The sequence below is a fragment of the Anabrus simplex genome, chromosome 2 (genome assembly GCF_040414725.1).
Source record: "Anabrus simplex isolate iqAnaSimp1 chromosome 2, ASM4041472v1, whole genome shotgun sequence".
Taxonomy (NCBI): domain Eukaryota; kingdom Metazoa; phylum Arthropoda; class Insecta; order Orthoptera; family Tettigoniidae; genus Anabrus; species Anabrus simplex.
Window position 1 is genome coordinate 1,063,428,664 of NC_090266.1, and position 17,740 is coordinate 1,063,446,403.

The 17,740-nt window shown below is 39.0% G+C and overlaps 1 protein-coding gene across 3 annotated transcripts in view; it reads right to left on the bottom strand.

The window, feature by feature from the left end:
• The window catches only part of LOC136864694 (ATPase family gene 2 protein homolog B), a 265,266-nt gene that overhangs the window by 189,953 nt on the left and 57,573 nt on the right, over positions 1–17,740 (bottom strand). For all 3 annotated transcript variants that reach the window (XM_067142014.2, XM_067142013.2, XM_067142015.2), the window contains exon 3: positions 1,433–1,644. In XM_067142014.2, the coding sequence (XP_066998115.2) occupies positions 1,433–1,644 (212 nt within the window). The remainder of the gene's footprint in view (positions 1–1,432; positions 1,645–17,740) is intronic.

The window sequence follows — 17,740 nt, forward strand, 5'->3', positions numbered from 1 at the left end:
ACTGGATACTGGTCGCACTTAAGCGACTGCAGCTACCGAGCTCGGTTGCAAAGATCTTCATACATCAGAGAATACTAGAAGAGGTCACTTCTTTCAAGTATTTTGCTAATTTTTCATTATGGACATAAGGAAGCTGAATCTAAACTATCAGAACCTTATAAGAACCATGATAATAAAGAAGATGAGATGCAACACTTAAAAATTTAACAGAATTATAACAGTTTTAACACTAGCATGTGATATAATAGAGTTTGAGGGATGTTCCACCATTATTTTTTTTTTGCTTAACGTCGCACCGACACAGATAGGTCTTATGGCGACGATGGTACAGGGAAGGGCTAGGAGTGGGAAGGAAGCGGCCGTGCCCTTAACTGAGGTACAGCCCCAGCATTTGCCTGGTGTGAAAATGGGAAACCACGGAAAACCATCTTCAGGGCTGCCGACAGTGGGGTTCGAACCTACTATCTCCCGAATACTGGCCGCACTTAAGCGACTGCAGCTATCGAGCTCGGTCAACACAATGTAAAATATTTAAAGTTTATTAAGTGAAGACCGGTTCTGACTCTCTTGGAGTCATCATCAGTTCTTGTAGACCCTGACCAGAGAGAAGGCGTTACCTTCTAGGTGGCCCGCCCCTTCCCTTTGGGAAGGGGAATGAAAACATCCCCCTAGGTCCTAGGTCTTGTAGATAATTAAATCAATGGGAATCTGATAACAATCATCATGGGAATTGCCTACATACACCTCCATAGGCTGACAAAAAATCATAACCTGTGAATCATAACCTATGACTAGCATGTGATACTAAGCTATCACATCATCAAACAAAACACAAAGAATTAGGGCAGTGGAGATGAAACTGCACTGAAATTCAGCATGCTACACACTCTTTGACCATCAATGGAACCCAGATTTTGACCAGATGCAGCATGTTCAAAACATAACGGGTACTATTATCGAGTACAGAAAGGCTAGGTACCATTATTTAATTTGAATGGATGGTACTCACACTCCTGGAAAAAGAGTGAACAGCTGAACATGAAAACAGAACAGGATGATTTATAGTTGGTGCATTAAGTGTAAAAATGGAAGCCAAGATTGAGATTGGAAGAAATAAGATCAGGTATTCAACAGATTTTGAAGAACACTGTCATCTCTCAATTATAATTTACAGTTGACAAGATGAACATAAGTGTCAATATTGGAAATTTCATACATAGCACATTCATTATGCCAAAAAAAATTGATTTAGGAATGCCATTCAGAAGTTAATAAGTGGTAAAACACAAACACCTAGAAGCTTACAAAGACATAACGGGATCTAATGAAATAACTATGGTATGTAGTATGTCATAATGCAATGTGAAACTTGAATAAAATTTACAAATGAGATCTGAAATCAATGCAGTACGCAAAGGTAGCCGACACTTACCTCTTTCTCCAAGCGCCCAGGCCTACGAATAGCAGGATCAAGAGCGTATGGCCTGCTGGTAGTTGCAACAATTACCAAGCCATGTACCTCATCTGCCTGCTCCAGTAAATCTAATAACTGAGCAACTGCTCTGGCAATGTGGGAATTTGATTCTTTATGAGCTTGCTTAGGACATAAATTATCCACTTCATCCAGCAACAGAACACATACACCTATAAAGAAGAAGGTGAGAATTACTGTTCAAAAAGAAAAGAGTATTTAATTGAGTTATGTACATGTGTTAGGTACAAGGAGGTAAATAAAATGTTCTGTATACCAAATTTGATAAAAATTAGCAAATATTATTATCAAAACACACATTATTATTATTATTATTATTATTATTATTACCACCACCACTAATTAATTTCTTACCAGGCGAGTTGGCCATGTGGTTAGGAAAGCGTAGCTGTGAGCTTGCATCCGGGAGATAGTGGGTTCGAACTCCACTGTTGGCAGCCCTGAAGATGGTTTTCCATGGTTTCCCATTTTCACACCAGGCAAATGCTGGGGCTATACCTTAATTAAGGCCACGGCTGCTTCCTTCCCACTCCTAGACCTTTCCTATCTCATCGCCGCCATAAGACCTATCTGTGTCGGTGCGACGTAAAGCCAATTGTAATAAAAAATAAATTAATTCCTTGATAAATATACCCATATACATTGCTAATATGCTTGATGATGATGATGATGATGATGCTTGTTGTTCAAAGGGGCCTAACATCAAAGATCATCAGCCCCTTGCTAATATGGACATTATGGAAAATTCTTATATCGCTAAGAATAGTAACTCGTATGGGTTGAACCCAAAATTTGTCCTTTTTTACATTTCAAGATTTCCTGAATATAAAAGCACTCCATACCAAACTTTATTATTACAAAATCTGAAAGCAAACATCACAGGATGAAGATGGGAAGGAACCTAGATTTCCAAAAGGTTTGCTCCGAGAGGAGCAAATAACTGGGTAGAACTCAGAGGTATGCTCTGAAGTATAAGAGAAGTTTGCCAAATGGGCACAAGAATTACCTGGATAAGCAGATATGGAAACAATGAGGTACATTACCCAGCTGATCATATGGAATCGTAGACTCTACACACTTTCAGTGACATCAGTATGTCTGCTTATACCCCAACTGTGTTTTTTAAGTCACTCCCACAACAGAGTACTTGTGCAGTTGCTGGCAGCTAAAGCAAGTGTAACATCACTCAAAACGTATCATTATATAAAGACTGCAGTTACTTTGTCATTGCTGAGTTAAGTGGTTCAACGTTTTGTTTTTTTTTTTTTTTTTTGAGCCCAATGGCAGGTTCAATCCTGGTTCAGTCCAGTGGTATTATGATTATTATGAAATGAAATCGCGTATGGCTTTTAGTGCCGGGAGTGTCCGAGGACAAATTCAGCTCGCCAAATGCAGGGGTTTTTTTGATTTGACACCCCCAGGCGACCTGAGCGTCGTGATGAGGATGAAATGATGATGAAGACGTATTATTACTACTGCAATACCTTCTTGTTAAATTGGGATCTGGTTGTTGCATGCAGTAAGAAGAAACTCGAAGAATTCCGCCGCAGTGTTTCTGGATAGATTCTACCAACCGTTTACAGCTGAATTTAGAAAAACGGGGAACATTTGTGGAAAACTGTGTAAAGAAGATTCCAAATTTCTCACAAAAAGAGGAGTTCTGATGTATGTCTAAGGGCCATTTTCTCCAAATCGAGTTAAACCTGGCATAAATTAAACCAGTTTAACTTTAGTACCTAGTTTAAACTTGCGTCCATTTTCTCCACCAATTTCTGACACTCGTTTAGTTTAAACGGGCGAGCTGTCGTTGGCGCTAACGTTGGCTGCACTGAAGGAATAGTCGAAGGCATGGTCGATTGGAATTGGCCAATCAGAGCCAAGTAATTCAATGACCGACATTTTTGTAATAATATCAGCTGTTTGTGGCGAATTAATGCTATCGTACGTAGTGAATAAAGAACAAATTCGGAGGGATATTAGCTTTACTGATAAATAAATTGTTTACATTTGTACGAAGTGTTGTGTCATATAATTTTACCTATTGCCGTCTACAATTTCTTGGAACGCACTTTTATACCGGTATCTTATTTCTCTGTCATGCTTTACCATAAACAAGTACTGTGGGCCTAATACGTGTCTTTTGATGTCTGTATTGTCTTACGGAACACAAGGGAACATTGAAATATTAAAATCCTGGTCTTTCAGCAATAGGCCTACGGTATTCCTTTCTTCAGAAAATCAACATTTATGTGAATTTCAAGTAAACAAATTCCAAGCATGCTCAGGATCTATCTCCTATTAAAATCCATCGCCCTCGGCCCGGATCAATCTCACAAACCTTGGATCCAGCAGACAGACCACTGATGATGTATTATTTGGAGATGTATTACTTGATTCCGTATTCGTTTATAACATAACCAAGTTTGCGATATGTCGTACTGTATGCATAATACTCTTCTCCGTATAGCATTAACATTTCTATTGCTGGTATGCTGGCAATAGTTACGATGAAACATTCTTAACTATAATTTATTCTGTTACAAGTTTACTAGCAAGCATGAAACACTTTATTGTTTTTCTGATCCTATAAGTATATATTCTACCAGTAGCGATTAGAAATTGTATACCACCGCCTCTCCTACCGTGCCGGTCAACATTCTGATGGTAAAAATATTTTCGACAAACTGGATTCGAACCGTACGACTTATGTAGGAATATTTTTATGCTTCACATTACAGTATTCATACCACCAACAGTATTTTATATAAAATATAAGATAATATAAGATAAATAATAAATAATATAAATATAAGATAAAATATTATAAGGAGACTGCAATTGAAGGCCTGTGGTCCCCGTTGTTAAAAAGAAAAATGCCTGCTGCTTCATATCTTAAAGCAACCAGAATCATTGCTTCTAGCGAAATAGCATTATTTTGTGCAGTTCATCATCATCATCATCATCATCATCATCTGTTTACCCTCCAGGTTCAGTTTTTCCCTCGGACTTAGCGAGGGATCCCACCTCTACCGCCTCAAGGGCAGTGTCCTGGAGCTTCAGACTCTTGGTCGGGTGATACAACTGGGGAGTATGACCAGTACCTCGCCCAGGCGGCCTCAGCTGCTATGCTGAACAGGGGCCTTGTGGAGGGATGGGAAGATTGGAAGGGATAGGCAAGGAAGAGGGAAGGAAGCGGCCATGGCCTTAAGTTAGGTACCATCCCGGCATTCGCCTGGAGGAGAAGTGGGAAACCACGGAAAACCACTTCCAGGATGGCTGAGGTGGGAATCGAACCCACCTCTACTCAGTTGACCTCCCGAGGCTGAGTGGACCCCGTTCCAGCCCTCGTACCACTTTTCAAATTTCGTGGCAGAGCCGGGAATCGAACCCGGGCCTCCGGGGGTGGCAGCTAATCACGCTAACCACTACACCACAGAGGCGGACATTTCGTGCAGTTGACGTTTTAAATGAATCCTTCTTCGATACTAGACAATCCTTGCTGTTCGCTTATGAATTATAAATCCATCAAAAAAACTCTGTTACATCCGATTTTCCAAGATTGTAAACTTTTGTTGGAATGTGGCATCTTAACCTCACTTGCACATCAAGATTATTTCCTATTTAACCAAAGACTTCAATAAATTCTCCCATTTTTCTAATGCTAATACTAGGTTATAATTTTAGTATGTTTTCTAGTAAAGTGCTGCAGTACTGGTAGTCAAAACTAACCCTTCTACTAGGAAAATCACAGATACGTTAATAAAGTGTCAAGAAGGTTGAATATAAACAGCAGTTTAAACCAACAATATAGAAGGTTTAACTTTGAACCAAGTTTAAACTTGATACAAAGTTTAAACCAATATGGAGAAAATGAATGTTAGTTTAAACTCAGATTTAAACCAGATTAAAATAAACCTAGTTTAAACTCATTTGGGGAAAACGGCCCTAAGTGTCTAAACGATTTATCTCCTCAGGGCAGTAATGTTGATGAGCTGAGATAGTCTATTTAAAGGGAAGACCTTACTTTATTCTTTTACAATCTACTTTACGTTGCACCGACACAGATAGGTTTTATGACGACGATGGGATAGGAAAGAGATGGGAGTGGGAAGGAAGAAACAGTGGCCTTAATTAGATACAGCCCCAGCATTTGCCTGGTGTGAAAATGGGAAACCATGGAAAACCAACTTCAGGCCCACTAACAGTGGGGTTCGAAACTTCTATCTCCCAAATGCAAGCTGACAGTTCCGTGACCCAAATCGTGCAGCCACTTCCTCGGTAGGAAGACTTTAATCAGCTGAAGCAGCAAGAAGAGGACTGACTGAGAAATGAAGATTTTATGAACAAAGAAGAAGTCAAAAGAGTAGGAAGAATGATATAGTGACCTTCTTAGACACCACTGCTGAGCATCAGTGAAATCGCCATTACCTTGCATTATACATAAAGATTATCAAAACAATTGCCTGGATCCAGAAATATGTTCCTGGTGCTTGAAGTTATAAAACATGAAAGATGCCTTTTTTTTTTTTTTTTTTTTTTTTTTTTTTTTTTGCTAGTGGTTTTACGTCGCGCCGACACAGATAGGTCTTACGGCGACGATGGGACAGGGAAGGCCTAGGAGTGGGAAGGAAGCGGCCGTGGCCTCAATTAAGGTACAGCCCCAGCATTTGCCTGGTGTGAAAATGGGAAACCACGGAAAACCATTTTCAGGGCTGCCGACAGTGGGGTTCGAACCTACTATCTCCCGAATACTGGATACTGGCCGCACTTAAGCGACTGCAGCTATCGAGCTTGGTACATGAAAGATGTGCAGGGGAACAATCTTTGGAAGCACTACTGTACAAGCAGCAGAAAAAGATAATGTACAAGAATTATTATAATATCGGGATCTAATGTCCTGTCATAATTAACCAGCATATGAAAAAATATCTACTTCAGGACCTTATATCAGGCCTTATACCTTCATTTAAAGCAATGAACAATATGAACTGATATTTAAATTTCCTACATGGACAAGCAACCTGCCCACAAGTGTAAGACTTGCAATTGGACAGAAATTACTGTTCGCTTTCTGCATAGTAAGCTGCGTCTAATCGGACACAATGGGAGCCAACAAAGACTCACCTGAGATGAACAGAAATAGACTGGGAAATACTCTTAGATTCCCATTGGATTATGATCAAACAAAATATGTGAAAGCAGAATGTTATTTTTCTTATCACTGTGGACTAGTTTGTGTTTAAATTTTAATAACAGGTAGTGGACGAGTTACTTCTTTCCTAGTGTGCTTCTTTCTGTGGCCCATGACTGGTAATTATTTGAAACTAAGTTTAAAATTCTATTTGTGGTCAAGGAATATGTATTTTCAGTTTGGGTTTTATTAATTTATTACTAAGCACTAAATAATAATTTAAAGTCATTGTGTGAAGTATGAAGTGATAGTGAACCTGAGTACAGGTTCACATGTAAACTACACTATGGTTAAGTTTTGAGTACTAAATATACTACTCCTAAAATACCATACTTTGTTTGGTACTGTTATGTGCAAGAAGACAGTGGATTAAGTTTAAAACTACTCTATCTTATTGGAAATTGTTGATAAATTATTTGTGATTTTTCCATTATGTTCTAATCACATCAGCTGAAATTGTTATAGAATGTATTCCTTATTACATAATAATATATACATAGGTATTCATCATATATTTATTCTGGAGATTCTTAATTTGTCAGTTATTTAAACATTAGTATGGTGCACTTTAAACTGAGTGGCCAAATATCATGGGAAGACACTGAATGTGATGTTAACGAATTGATCCTCTGCCAAGCCCTCAAAACGGCAGCAATACAGCGAGGCATCGACTCTACAAAGTGTTAGAATCGTTCTGGAGGGATCTGGAGCCACGCATCTAGCACTGGTACCCACAATTGGTCTTGTGCAGTTGGTTCAGGATTCATGGAGCGTACATCAACAGACAGCATCCCATACATGGTTAGCATGCTGGCCTCTAGCCACAGGGGTCCCGGGTTCGATTCCCGGCAGGGTCGGGAATTTTAACCTTAAGTGGTTAATTTCACTGGCACGGGGGCTGGGTGTGTCGTCTTCATCATCATTTAATCCTCATGACAACGCGCAGGTCACCTACGGACGTCAAATAAAAAGACCTGCATCTGGCGAGCCGAACTTTTCCTCGGACACTCCCGGCACTAAAAGCCATACGCCATTTCATCCCATAAATGCTCGACTGGATTAAGATCGAGGGATTTGGAGGGCCAATCCATGGTCTTAACTTGACTGGATTGCTCCTCCAACCACCTGCGTGCCACCACAGAGTGGTGACATGGTGTATTGTCCTGTTGAAACATGACATCTCCATCAGGAAACTATAGGGCCAGAAAGGGTTGCAGATGGTCTGACAGAACATCCACATAACATGCAACTGTCAGCGTTCCCTGCAGCCGGACAATGGGGGCTAATTGCGACCATGAGAACGCTTCCCAGACCAGAACTGAGCCACCTCCCACCTCGAAACAACCATGTTGATACGTACTATCCATAGTTTCATGGGGCATATGCCACACTCTCACACACCCATCAGCTCGATACAACTGGAACCGAGATTCATCAGACCATACCACACGCCGCCACTGTTCCATGGACCATTGCCGATGTTCGTGCGCCCATGCACGTTATTCAGCTCTGTGATGAGGTGTCAGCAAAGGGACACGAGTTGGTTGTCTGCTGGTGAAGCCTATGCAGTGCAGTTGCCTACTTACAGTCCTGGTATGAATGTGTTCTTGACAACCAACATTCAACTGGGTGGTGATCTGACTCACACTGGCCCATCAAGTGCCCAGTAAGGTTCGCGGAGGTGACGTGATGTCCGTTCATTAAACACCTGCGGTCTTCCCATGCGGTGGTTTATGAAGGTGGTAACATTCTCTCTGCGATACTGAAGATCCACCCTCAACACTGTTGACCTCGGAAACCCAAATTCGCGTGTAATCTCCGCAATGCTATGACCCATGCATCGAACGCTAATGATCATCCCACGTTCAAAGTCGGTTAACTCACAACGTGTTGATATCTTCACGATGCTGGTGTCTGTGACAGACTGGTCAGCCACAATGCTCACGGGTCATAAACAGTACATTTTCTAATTGGGCACCCCTTCGTATGACTCAAGGCCACTCAGTGGATATAGCGTTTATAACGTTCTGCTTGCATTCAATTTACTGACTGTAATCCTGTAAATTAGGTATTCTTTATCCTTCTGTGTAATTTTAAATATTATTTTCATTTTACAGAGTTTTCTCCTTTTTACATGCATTTCATGTAATTACCTGGAGTACTCCTTTCTTAAGTTCAAGCATTGTTTCTCTCTTCAAATTGCATTTTAAATTTTTAAAATATTATTTTGTTCATCTAGATGCTATCGCAAAGAGACACATCCTAACTGGTTAAGATCTTATCTTTCCTGCTAATAAATGCATTGATGATCTCTCGTTTCGACTTGCATACCGTTGTGTCTTCTTGCTATTGCTATTGTTGGTCATCAATTGCATTCTGATGTGATCTGACGCATTATTTGTTGCATGGTTTCGTGATGATGTTTATTCATGGTTTGTGTGGTCTTTATTCTCAGTCTGTTTCTTTGGGAGTGTTGGTTTATTTTCTCATCGTGTGTATTAATTAATTTCATGACTTTTCTGTTTCGAGATTTTCCGCATTATGATGATGATTGTTGTTTAAAGGGGCCTAATATCTAGGTCTTCGGCCCTTCACATTATGATATATCAAATTTCTGGAACCAAAGACTTTATCATTATGGCTGGCGTCCATAAATTATTAGAATTAATTCACGATAGTTCTATAAGCTCCAGTTTTATGAAAATTCTTTAAATTACGGTGGATTTTAGTTATAATTTTGCCAGCCTGAGTAGGTCAGACGGTAGAGCGCTGGCCTTCTGAGCTCAACTGGACAGGTTCGATCCTATCTCAATCCGTTAGTGTTTTAAGGTGCTCGAATACGTCAGCCTCATGCCGGTAAATTTAATGGCACATAAATGAACTCCCGCGGGACAAAATTCTGACAACTCAGCATTTCTAAAAACCATTAAAGTAGTTAGAGGGATGGAAAATAAATAACATAAAAAACGAATAAATTGTAATTTCATTTTTATTCTATTTAATTTCTCACTTCTTTTAATTTAAAATTTATTAACAAGTTACCTGATCAGTGTAAAATTAATTTATAACATTCCTTTAAAATATTAAAACCATGGTAAAAAATCTATCCGTGTTTGTCATTTAATCAGGGCAGCAAATGCTAGAATGAGAATACCTGAAGGACATGGAGACAGAATCTTTTTGTACCAGTGTGAAGAGATGTATCATTGCCGAGAAAACTAGGCCATACATTGTCAGATCCAATCCCTTAGACCATGCTTCAAAACTGCAAAAATGTGTTCTATGAATGAATATGAATACAAAATACTGCATTATACAAGGGTAATCCCAAAAATAAGGTCTCCTATTTTTTAAAATTAATACAGACCTTAGTTCGTATGGCTGTTGGTCACAATATTGTGAACAATGTTTCCCGCGCTCGCATATAAACATACACACACTGCGCTGAGGCACTCAGTCCTGGCTTGGCAGCCGTTGAGAATGGAGCTCCCGTTGAATGTTACAAGTGTGAAGTGCGCGCAGTTATTCGCTTTTGAACGCAAAAGGTAATGAACCGATTGAAATCCATCGCCAATTGATGGAAGTGTATGGTGATACAATGTAATTATTAAATTAATGTAGTAATGGTCCACCTTTCAATACTATAATATGTAATATTCTAAATTACATTAATTAGGGACTAGTTTCGGCCTGGGCTGGCCATCTTCAGCCTTAATGTAAAACACCTAATAACTAAACAAATGTACATGCACACAATTGACATAAAAACAAATGAAAAATATATACAAAGTGACATTAAAAACTGGGATGGAATATGAATAAATTTGAAAATGAACTAGGTTCTAACATCTTGAGTATGTTCATCATTGAGAATAATTTCAAGTATTAAGTATTAATTTATATACACAGAACTGTTAGTTTTAATACTGCTGATCATTTCAATAGGAACTGGTAAATGTTGATCCTGTAGTTTGTCATCAAATCTATATGTGTGGTGTTAGCTATATGTAATCCATTGGACACTGCTGTAAATAACCACTAGCTGACAGGGAACTGTTAGATGTTGTTTCATCTTCAATCAAAATAATAAATGAGATGCTCTCATGGTGCTTGTTAAATCTTGCTGAAATGTTGTTGGACATTGTCAGGACAGCACATGAAGATGTGGTTAACACAGATACATTGTGTCTGGTATAAAATTTTTGCGATTCATTGCGGTGCCCATGAAGTTAACCTGATAAATGAGATAAAATTAAATTAATGAATTGAATGAGAGAATGTGTTAGTTAGATGCCATAGGTTATATGAGACTTACCTCTCAATACAGCATGAGGTGTGTGGTCCATTGTTGAGTGTGCTTCAGACTAACTGTTGTGAAATTCAAATGAAAAGGAAGGAGAGGAGAGGGGAAGGTCAGAAGGAGAGGGGGTTGGGGAAGGGGGTGGGGAAGGGGGGGTTAAGGTGGGGCTGAAGGATGTGGGAAAAAGGATGGTTGTTGAGGAAATGTGCTGTGAATATTATGAAAAACTGAATTATGACTTGTTGGTTTGACATTGCTGAAAATGGGAATTAGAAGGTCAAAAAGGATATTTGGTTTTTCTGAAATTTCATTAAGATTATGATTTGGGTTGAAATATTGATCTAAATGTATGAAGCAGCTTTCGGTAATGTTAAGGAGGGGTCCTTTACTGATGATTTTGAGAATTTCCATATCTTGTTTTATGTCTGTGAATTTGTGCTTACAGTCATGCATATGCTGTCCTACAGCTAAAAATTTATTGTATTTCAGGGCATTGACGTGTTCTGAGTACCTTATCTTAAAATTTCTCCCGGTCTGTCCGACGTAAGAAGAATTACAGCTGTTGCAAGTAATCCTGTATACTCCTGATTTTGAATAACTATTGAACTTGTTTATGGATGTGGCATTATGTAAGATTTGTGCATTCCTATTCTTTGTTTTGAAAGCTACTTTTACATCGTGCTTTTTAAAGATGTTGGTAACTTGGTAGATTTGTTCGGTGAAGGTAAAGATAGAAAGAGAGGAGTTGTTTTTCTTATCTTTTTTCAAGGTAGTAGGAGGGCGGTATTTATATTTATTGATTTTTTTTTTCCTCAACAACCATCCTTTTCCCACATCCTTCAGCCCCACCTTAACCCCCCCTCCCCACCCCCTTCCCCAACCCCCTCTCCTTCTGACCTTCCCCTCCCCTCTCCTTCCTTTTCATTTGATTGATTTTTTTAAATAAAAATTAAAAAATAATCAATAAAAAATAATCAAAAGTAAAGGACCCCTCCTTAACATTACCGAAAGCTGCTTCATACATTTAGATCAATATTTCAACCCAAATCATAATCTTAATGAAATTTCAGAAAAACCAAATATCCTTTTTGACCTTCTAATTCCCATTTTCAGCAATGTCAAACCAACAAGTCATAATTCAGTTTTTCATTTTCAACAACATTTCAGCAAGATTTAACAAGCACCATGAGAGCATCTCATTTATTATTTTGATTGAAGATGAAACAACATCTAACAGTTCCCTGTCAGCTAGTGGTTATTTACAGCAGGGTCCAATGGATTACATATAGCTAACACCACACATATAGATTTGATGACAAACTACAGGATCAACATTTACCAGTTCCTATTGAAATGATCAGCAGTATTAGAACTAACAGTTCTGTGTATATGAATTAATACTTAATACTTGAAATTATTCTCAATGATGAACATACTCAAGATGTTAGAACCTAGTTCATTTTCAAATTTATTCATATTCCATCCCAGTTTTTAATGTCACTTTGTATATATTTTTCATTTGTTTTTATGTCAATTGTGTGCATGTACATTTGTTTAGTTATTAGGTGTTTTACATTAAGGCTGAAGATGGCCAGCCCAGGCCGAAACTAGTCCCTAATTAATGTAATTTAGAATATTACATATTATAGTATTGAAAGGTGGACCATTACTACATTAATTTAATAATTACATTGTACTTGCAATTCAATACGGATCAGAACCATGAAGTTTATAACCTATGAGTGTATGGTGAGTCGTGCATGGATGTCAAAAATGTTCGTAAGTGGTGTAGAGAGTTTGTAGCCGGTCGGACTGAAATTTACTATGAACAAAGGAACGGAGACCGTCAATTTACGTCGAGACAGTCGTGAAGGTTGAGAAAATCATGCGTAAAGGTCGGTGGATAACCCTGGATGATCTCTGCACTTTGGCTCCTGAGGTTTCCCAAAGCGCCGCTCACAGAATTTTAACAGAAAAGTTGAAATACCAGAAGGTGTGTGCAAGATTGGTGCCAAGCATGCTGACTGAAGACTACATGCAGCAGCGAGTTGATTCTTCCCATGCATTTCTTCAATGCTTTGCAGCCGAACAGGAGAACTTTTTGGACTCAAATGTCACGGGTGACGAAACCTGGGCGTTGAACTTTACACCTGAGACCAAGCAACAATCACGCCAATGGCGGCATCCCTCTTCGCCAAAGCCGCGGAAATTCATGCAGACACAGTCTGCCAGTAAAGTCATGACAACTGTGTTTTGGGATCGAAAAGGGGTATTGTTGATCAACTTTATGCCCGCTGGGACCACAATTAACGCTGACAGGTACTGTGAGACCCTGAAAAAACTCGAGACGGGTAATTCAGAACTGGAGAAGAGGAATGTTGAACAAGGGCGTAATCATTGTCCATGACAACGCTCGCCCACACATCACCCGGCAAACCGCTGCTCTCCTGCAACAGTTTCAGTGGAACATCATCACCCACCCATCCTACAGTCCCGACTTGGCGCCCAGTGACTATCACTTGTTCCCTAAGTTGAAAGAACATTTGGCTGGAAAGCGATTCAGCACCGACGACGAGGTGAAAGATGAGGTTCACAACTTCCTGAACAGCATGGCATACAAAAACTGCCACAGCATCTACAAAAATGCATCAACTGAAATGGTCATTATGTAGAAAAATAGCTAAATGTTCAAGCTGTAAAATGATGTAAACCATTGTAGAAATAAACAGGTCTATGTATTTATTTTTAAAAAATGAGACCATATTTTTGGCATTACCTTCGTACTTGAAGAGGAAACAAACTAGCTTTGCGAAAGCTCAATTTGTAACTCTATCAAGGGATCATAAATCGTGAAAGTATCGAGAGGATCATGATGTGACTGGTTCTCTGCATGTTGAATATGTTAGAGGAATGAGTCAGAAGTTACAGAATTCTTCTCCTCAGTTTCCAGTTCTCTTCTGGGTCAGGTCCTCAATTAAGTACCTCTGTCATTGCCTGTCTCTCCACCACTTCTTTCCTGTTTTCAATATTTTTTTTCCTATCTTTCTTCCTTTCCTCTTTATATTCTCGTCCGCTCATCCATCCTCCTCTCTCGAGGCCTACCTTGTGGTCTCTTTCCTGAAGGTTTCTCTCTAAATATTTTCTTTGGGAATTGGTCTTCTGCCATTCGCATAATGTGTCCATACTATTTCAGCTTGCTTGTTTCCATCCTTCATTCTTCTTCCCAGACTCTTCACTTCTGATTCTCTTTTTTTCTTGTCTTCCCTACTACTTCTAAGAAATTTTATCCCAGCCGCCTGAACTCTACTCTCATCTCGTTTAGTTACTGTCTTTGTACTGTACCTACTGCATATGTCAATACTGGTACATCATCAGTTGAATACAAAACTTCATTGCATTTCCTTGGAACATATAGTTCCAAAATATATACCTGAGATTCTGGTAAAAGCTATTCATTTGTTGTACTCCCTTTCCAATCTCTCCAATCTTCTGTGATTACACTTCCCATGTCTTTTTCTTCTTCATCACAAATGTGTAACCTAGGACCACATGAAATCAAATTGTTGTTTTTTTTTTTTCTTTTAGTCCAGTATTCCTTCATACGTAGTGAATGGGTGTGTTTTCATGCAGGGACCATATGTTGGTTAGTCTTTCTCTCATTATCCCCAAAACCCCGTGTGAATGTGATTTTTATAATTCCATCACGGTCCTGTAGATTTGGTGATCCTAATTCTTTCAGGTCTTTCTCTGTCCGCTTGTACCAATTTCACCTAGTGGTTTTATTCCATAAGAATTTTTAAATTCTGTGAGTCAGTCTGAGTTCATTATTTCTAAGTGCCCCATGAATTGTATTCTTCGTATTCACATTGTGTCTGTAATTTTGGAGATTATCTTATATATTTCAGCATTTGGTTTAGGAAAATGTACTCCATCTTTGATTCTCCGTCCTACGTCTTTTCTCATTATTTTACGTTCTGTCACTTCTAATTGTCCTTTTAGTGTTTTGTGCTAGTGATTGATAGTTTCTGATGCAGAGAGAGCTTTGGGTTTGAGTACCATAGTATAGGACTTTGCAGTTCCAGGAGAGACTTTTTTTTTTTTTTTTTTTTTTTTGTTGAACTGAAACGCAGTCTCCATTTTCTGGAGTCGCGATTCAATGGATTTCTTTTCATTATAATTTTCAGAAATCCATTTGCCTAAATATTTAAATTCTTACACATGAGAGAAGTGGTTAGAGCCAATTTGGAGTTCAGATGGGGCAATTTTGACATTGTCATAAATTTTGTTTTTTCGAATGAATTTTGTAATCCAATTTCCTCTGCTTGTTCTTGCAGGAGTTAAAGTTGGTTTTGTGCATCAGGGATATCTTGGGCAATTAATGCCATGTCGTCTGCAAATGCTAAACAGTCCAATTCTATGCTTTTATGTTTTGAACCAATTCGGTGTAGTGGTGTACCTGCTTTTCACTATTTGCTTACAACTTTTCCAAGCGCACAATTAAGGAGTAATGGGGATAATCCATCTCCTTGTACTCCTGTGTCTATTGGAAATTCTCTACTCAATTCTTCCATAAATTTTACCTTACGTTTGGTCTCTATGAGTGTTTCTTTAATAATATTTGTTGTCCCTTGATCTAGTCCAAATTCTGTTAGTATTTTGAAAAGGGATTCTCGGTCTATGCTGTCATGCTTTTTTGAAGCTAACAAATGTGATGACATAACTTTTGTCTGACATACTACGGAACAATTTCATTTTTTGCTATTTGCTTTAAGTCGCACCAACACAGATAGGTTTTATGGCGACGATGGGACAGGAAAGGCCTAGGAGTGGGAAGGAAGCGGCCGTGGCCTTAACCCATTGCCATGCAAATATTTTCCTTGAGAAATGTACCTTGGAATACGATTATTTTTTCTACATTTTATGTTATGGATGCTAAAATGATTACAAAAGCATACTGCATCAAACTAACAACATTTTGGGTTAGAGTTTAACTTACTACAATTAACTGAAGTTTTTTAAGGTATGGTACACCTTGAAACATTCATCCACGTGGAGGGCAACTTTGCATTTGTTGCACTCGAAGCAAAATTCCTTCCGGAGTCTATGCTCAAAACAGATTTTACATCTCCTTGATGTGGCTGATTTACTTGCTGTAGGAGCAATTGTTTCAGGAAAATGACCCCAGTGCCTTCTCTGCAGTCTCATTGGTATACTACCTTGAGATGGACCTCCTATAGTGGCTTAATCAGGAAGGGTGACATCTTCCAGAATTTTATTTGCATATGCATTGGTTTCCTTGCAAATTCCCTCCCAAAAATTGTCAGTAAGGAACTGAATAACAACGTCATATTCTGAAGCATTATCACTCAGGCGCCTTCTGACTACAGTATTTACCTCCCGAACAACCGCACAACTGGAAAATTAGTGGCCAAACTCCATTTTCACTTGTTCGATGCGGTGAGGTTATGTATGAAGTTATCTTCATCCTCACTATCACTTTCACGATCGGAGTCACAGTTCTCAGACGCACTATCACTGCTAAAACTATCAAATAATTCTGAGATATCTTCATCAACACTATCAAACGGAAATTGCAGAATTCTTTCCTCTTCCTCCTCGCGATGTTTACACGACATCCTGCTCCGTGGTAGCATTCATTTCATGAACAATATGATTAACTTTAGAAGCAAAATAAACATTGACAAAATAGCCTTCGGATATTAACATTGGCACGTAAACCCGCTAGAACTATCTAGGAACGTAAAGTACATCACAATCGAAAGAAATCGGTAGTCAGACAGACCTATTTCCGACTTGAGTACACGAGGACGGTTGTACCCGTCATTGTATGTTAATGAATGTGGAACTCTTGACGGCTGTACCCCTCATTGTAGAGGAATGGGTTAATTAAGGTACAGCCCCAGCATTTGCCTGGTGTGAAAATGGGAAACCACGGAAAACCATCTTCAGGACTGCCAACAGTGGGGTTCGAACCCACTAACTCCTGGATGCATGCTCACAACTGCGCGATCCTAACCACATGGCCAACTCACCCGGTTGAACAATTTCATAGAGTTCTCTTCAGGTTAATAATCTGTTCTACGCATGATGGGCCTTTTCAGAATCCACCTTGGTTCTTGCCCATTTCTGGATCCACTTGAGGTTCTACACAGTTCAGGAGGGCTTGGAAGAGCACTGAAAGTTATGGAGTCTAATGAAATTCCACGGTATTTACTGGGATCCGTCTTGTTTCTATAATTTCTCTCAGTTTTGTTATGAGATTTTCTCCTGCAACAATCTGGTCTTCCCTGACGCTTTGTTATTTTTTCAGTAATTGAATTATCTCCTTTATTTCCTGTGCGTACAGTGGTTTGGAGTCCGGGTTTTGTTGTTTGTGGTGGAACTCAAATTTTTCTTGGGCCTTTCCACAACTGAGCAATTTAGAGAAGTATTTTGCAAGAATTTCAGTTTTCAGTATTGCTATGGGCATGTTCCCCGTGTTCATTTTTTAATTGAAGCAATTGGGGGGGGAGGGAGTACTTAGTTAATTTCTGTTCAAATTTTCTGTAGTAGTTTTGAGAATTGTGTTTCTTGAAGTCATCTTCTATTTCTTGTCATTTTTGTCTTCATGTTGTTTATTAATTGTTCTTATTGATTTTGTGACTGTCTTTCTGATGTCCTTGAGATCTTGTATGGTCTTCTGATTTTTGTTGCAAGACCATTTGTGCCATGTCTCTTGTCTGAGTTTTATAAGTTC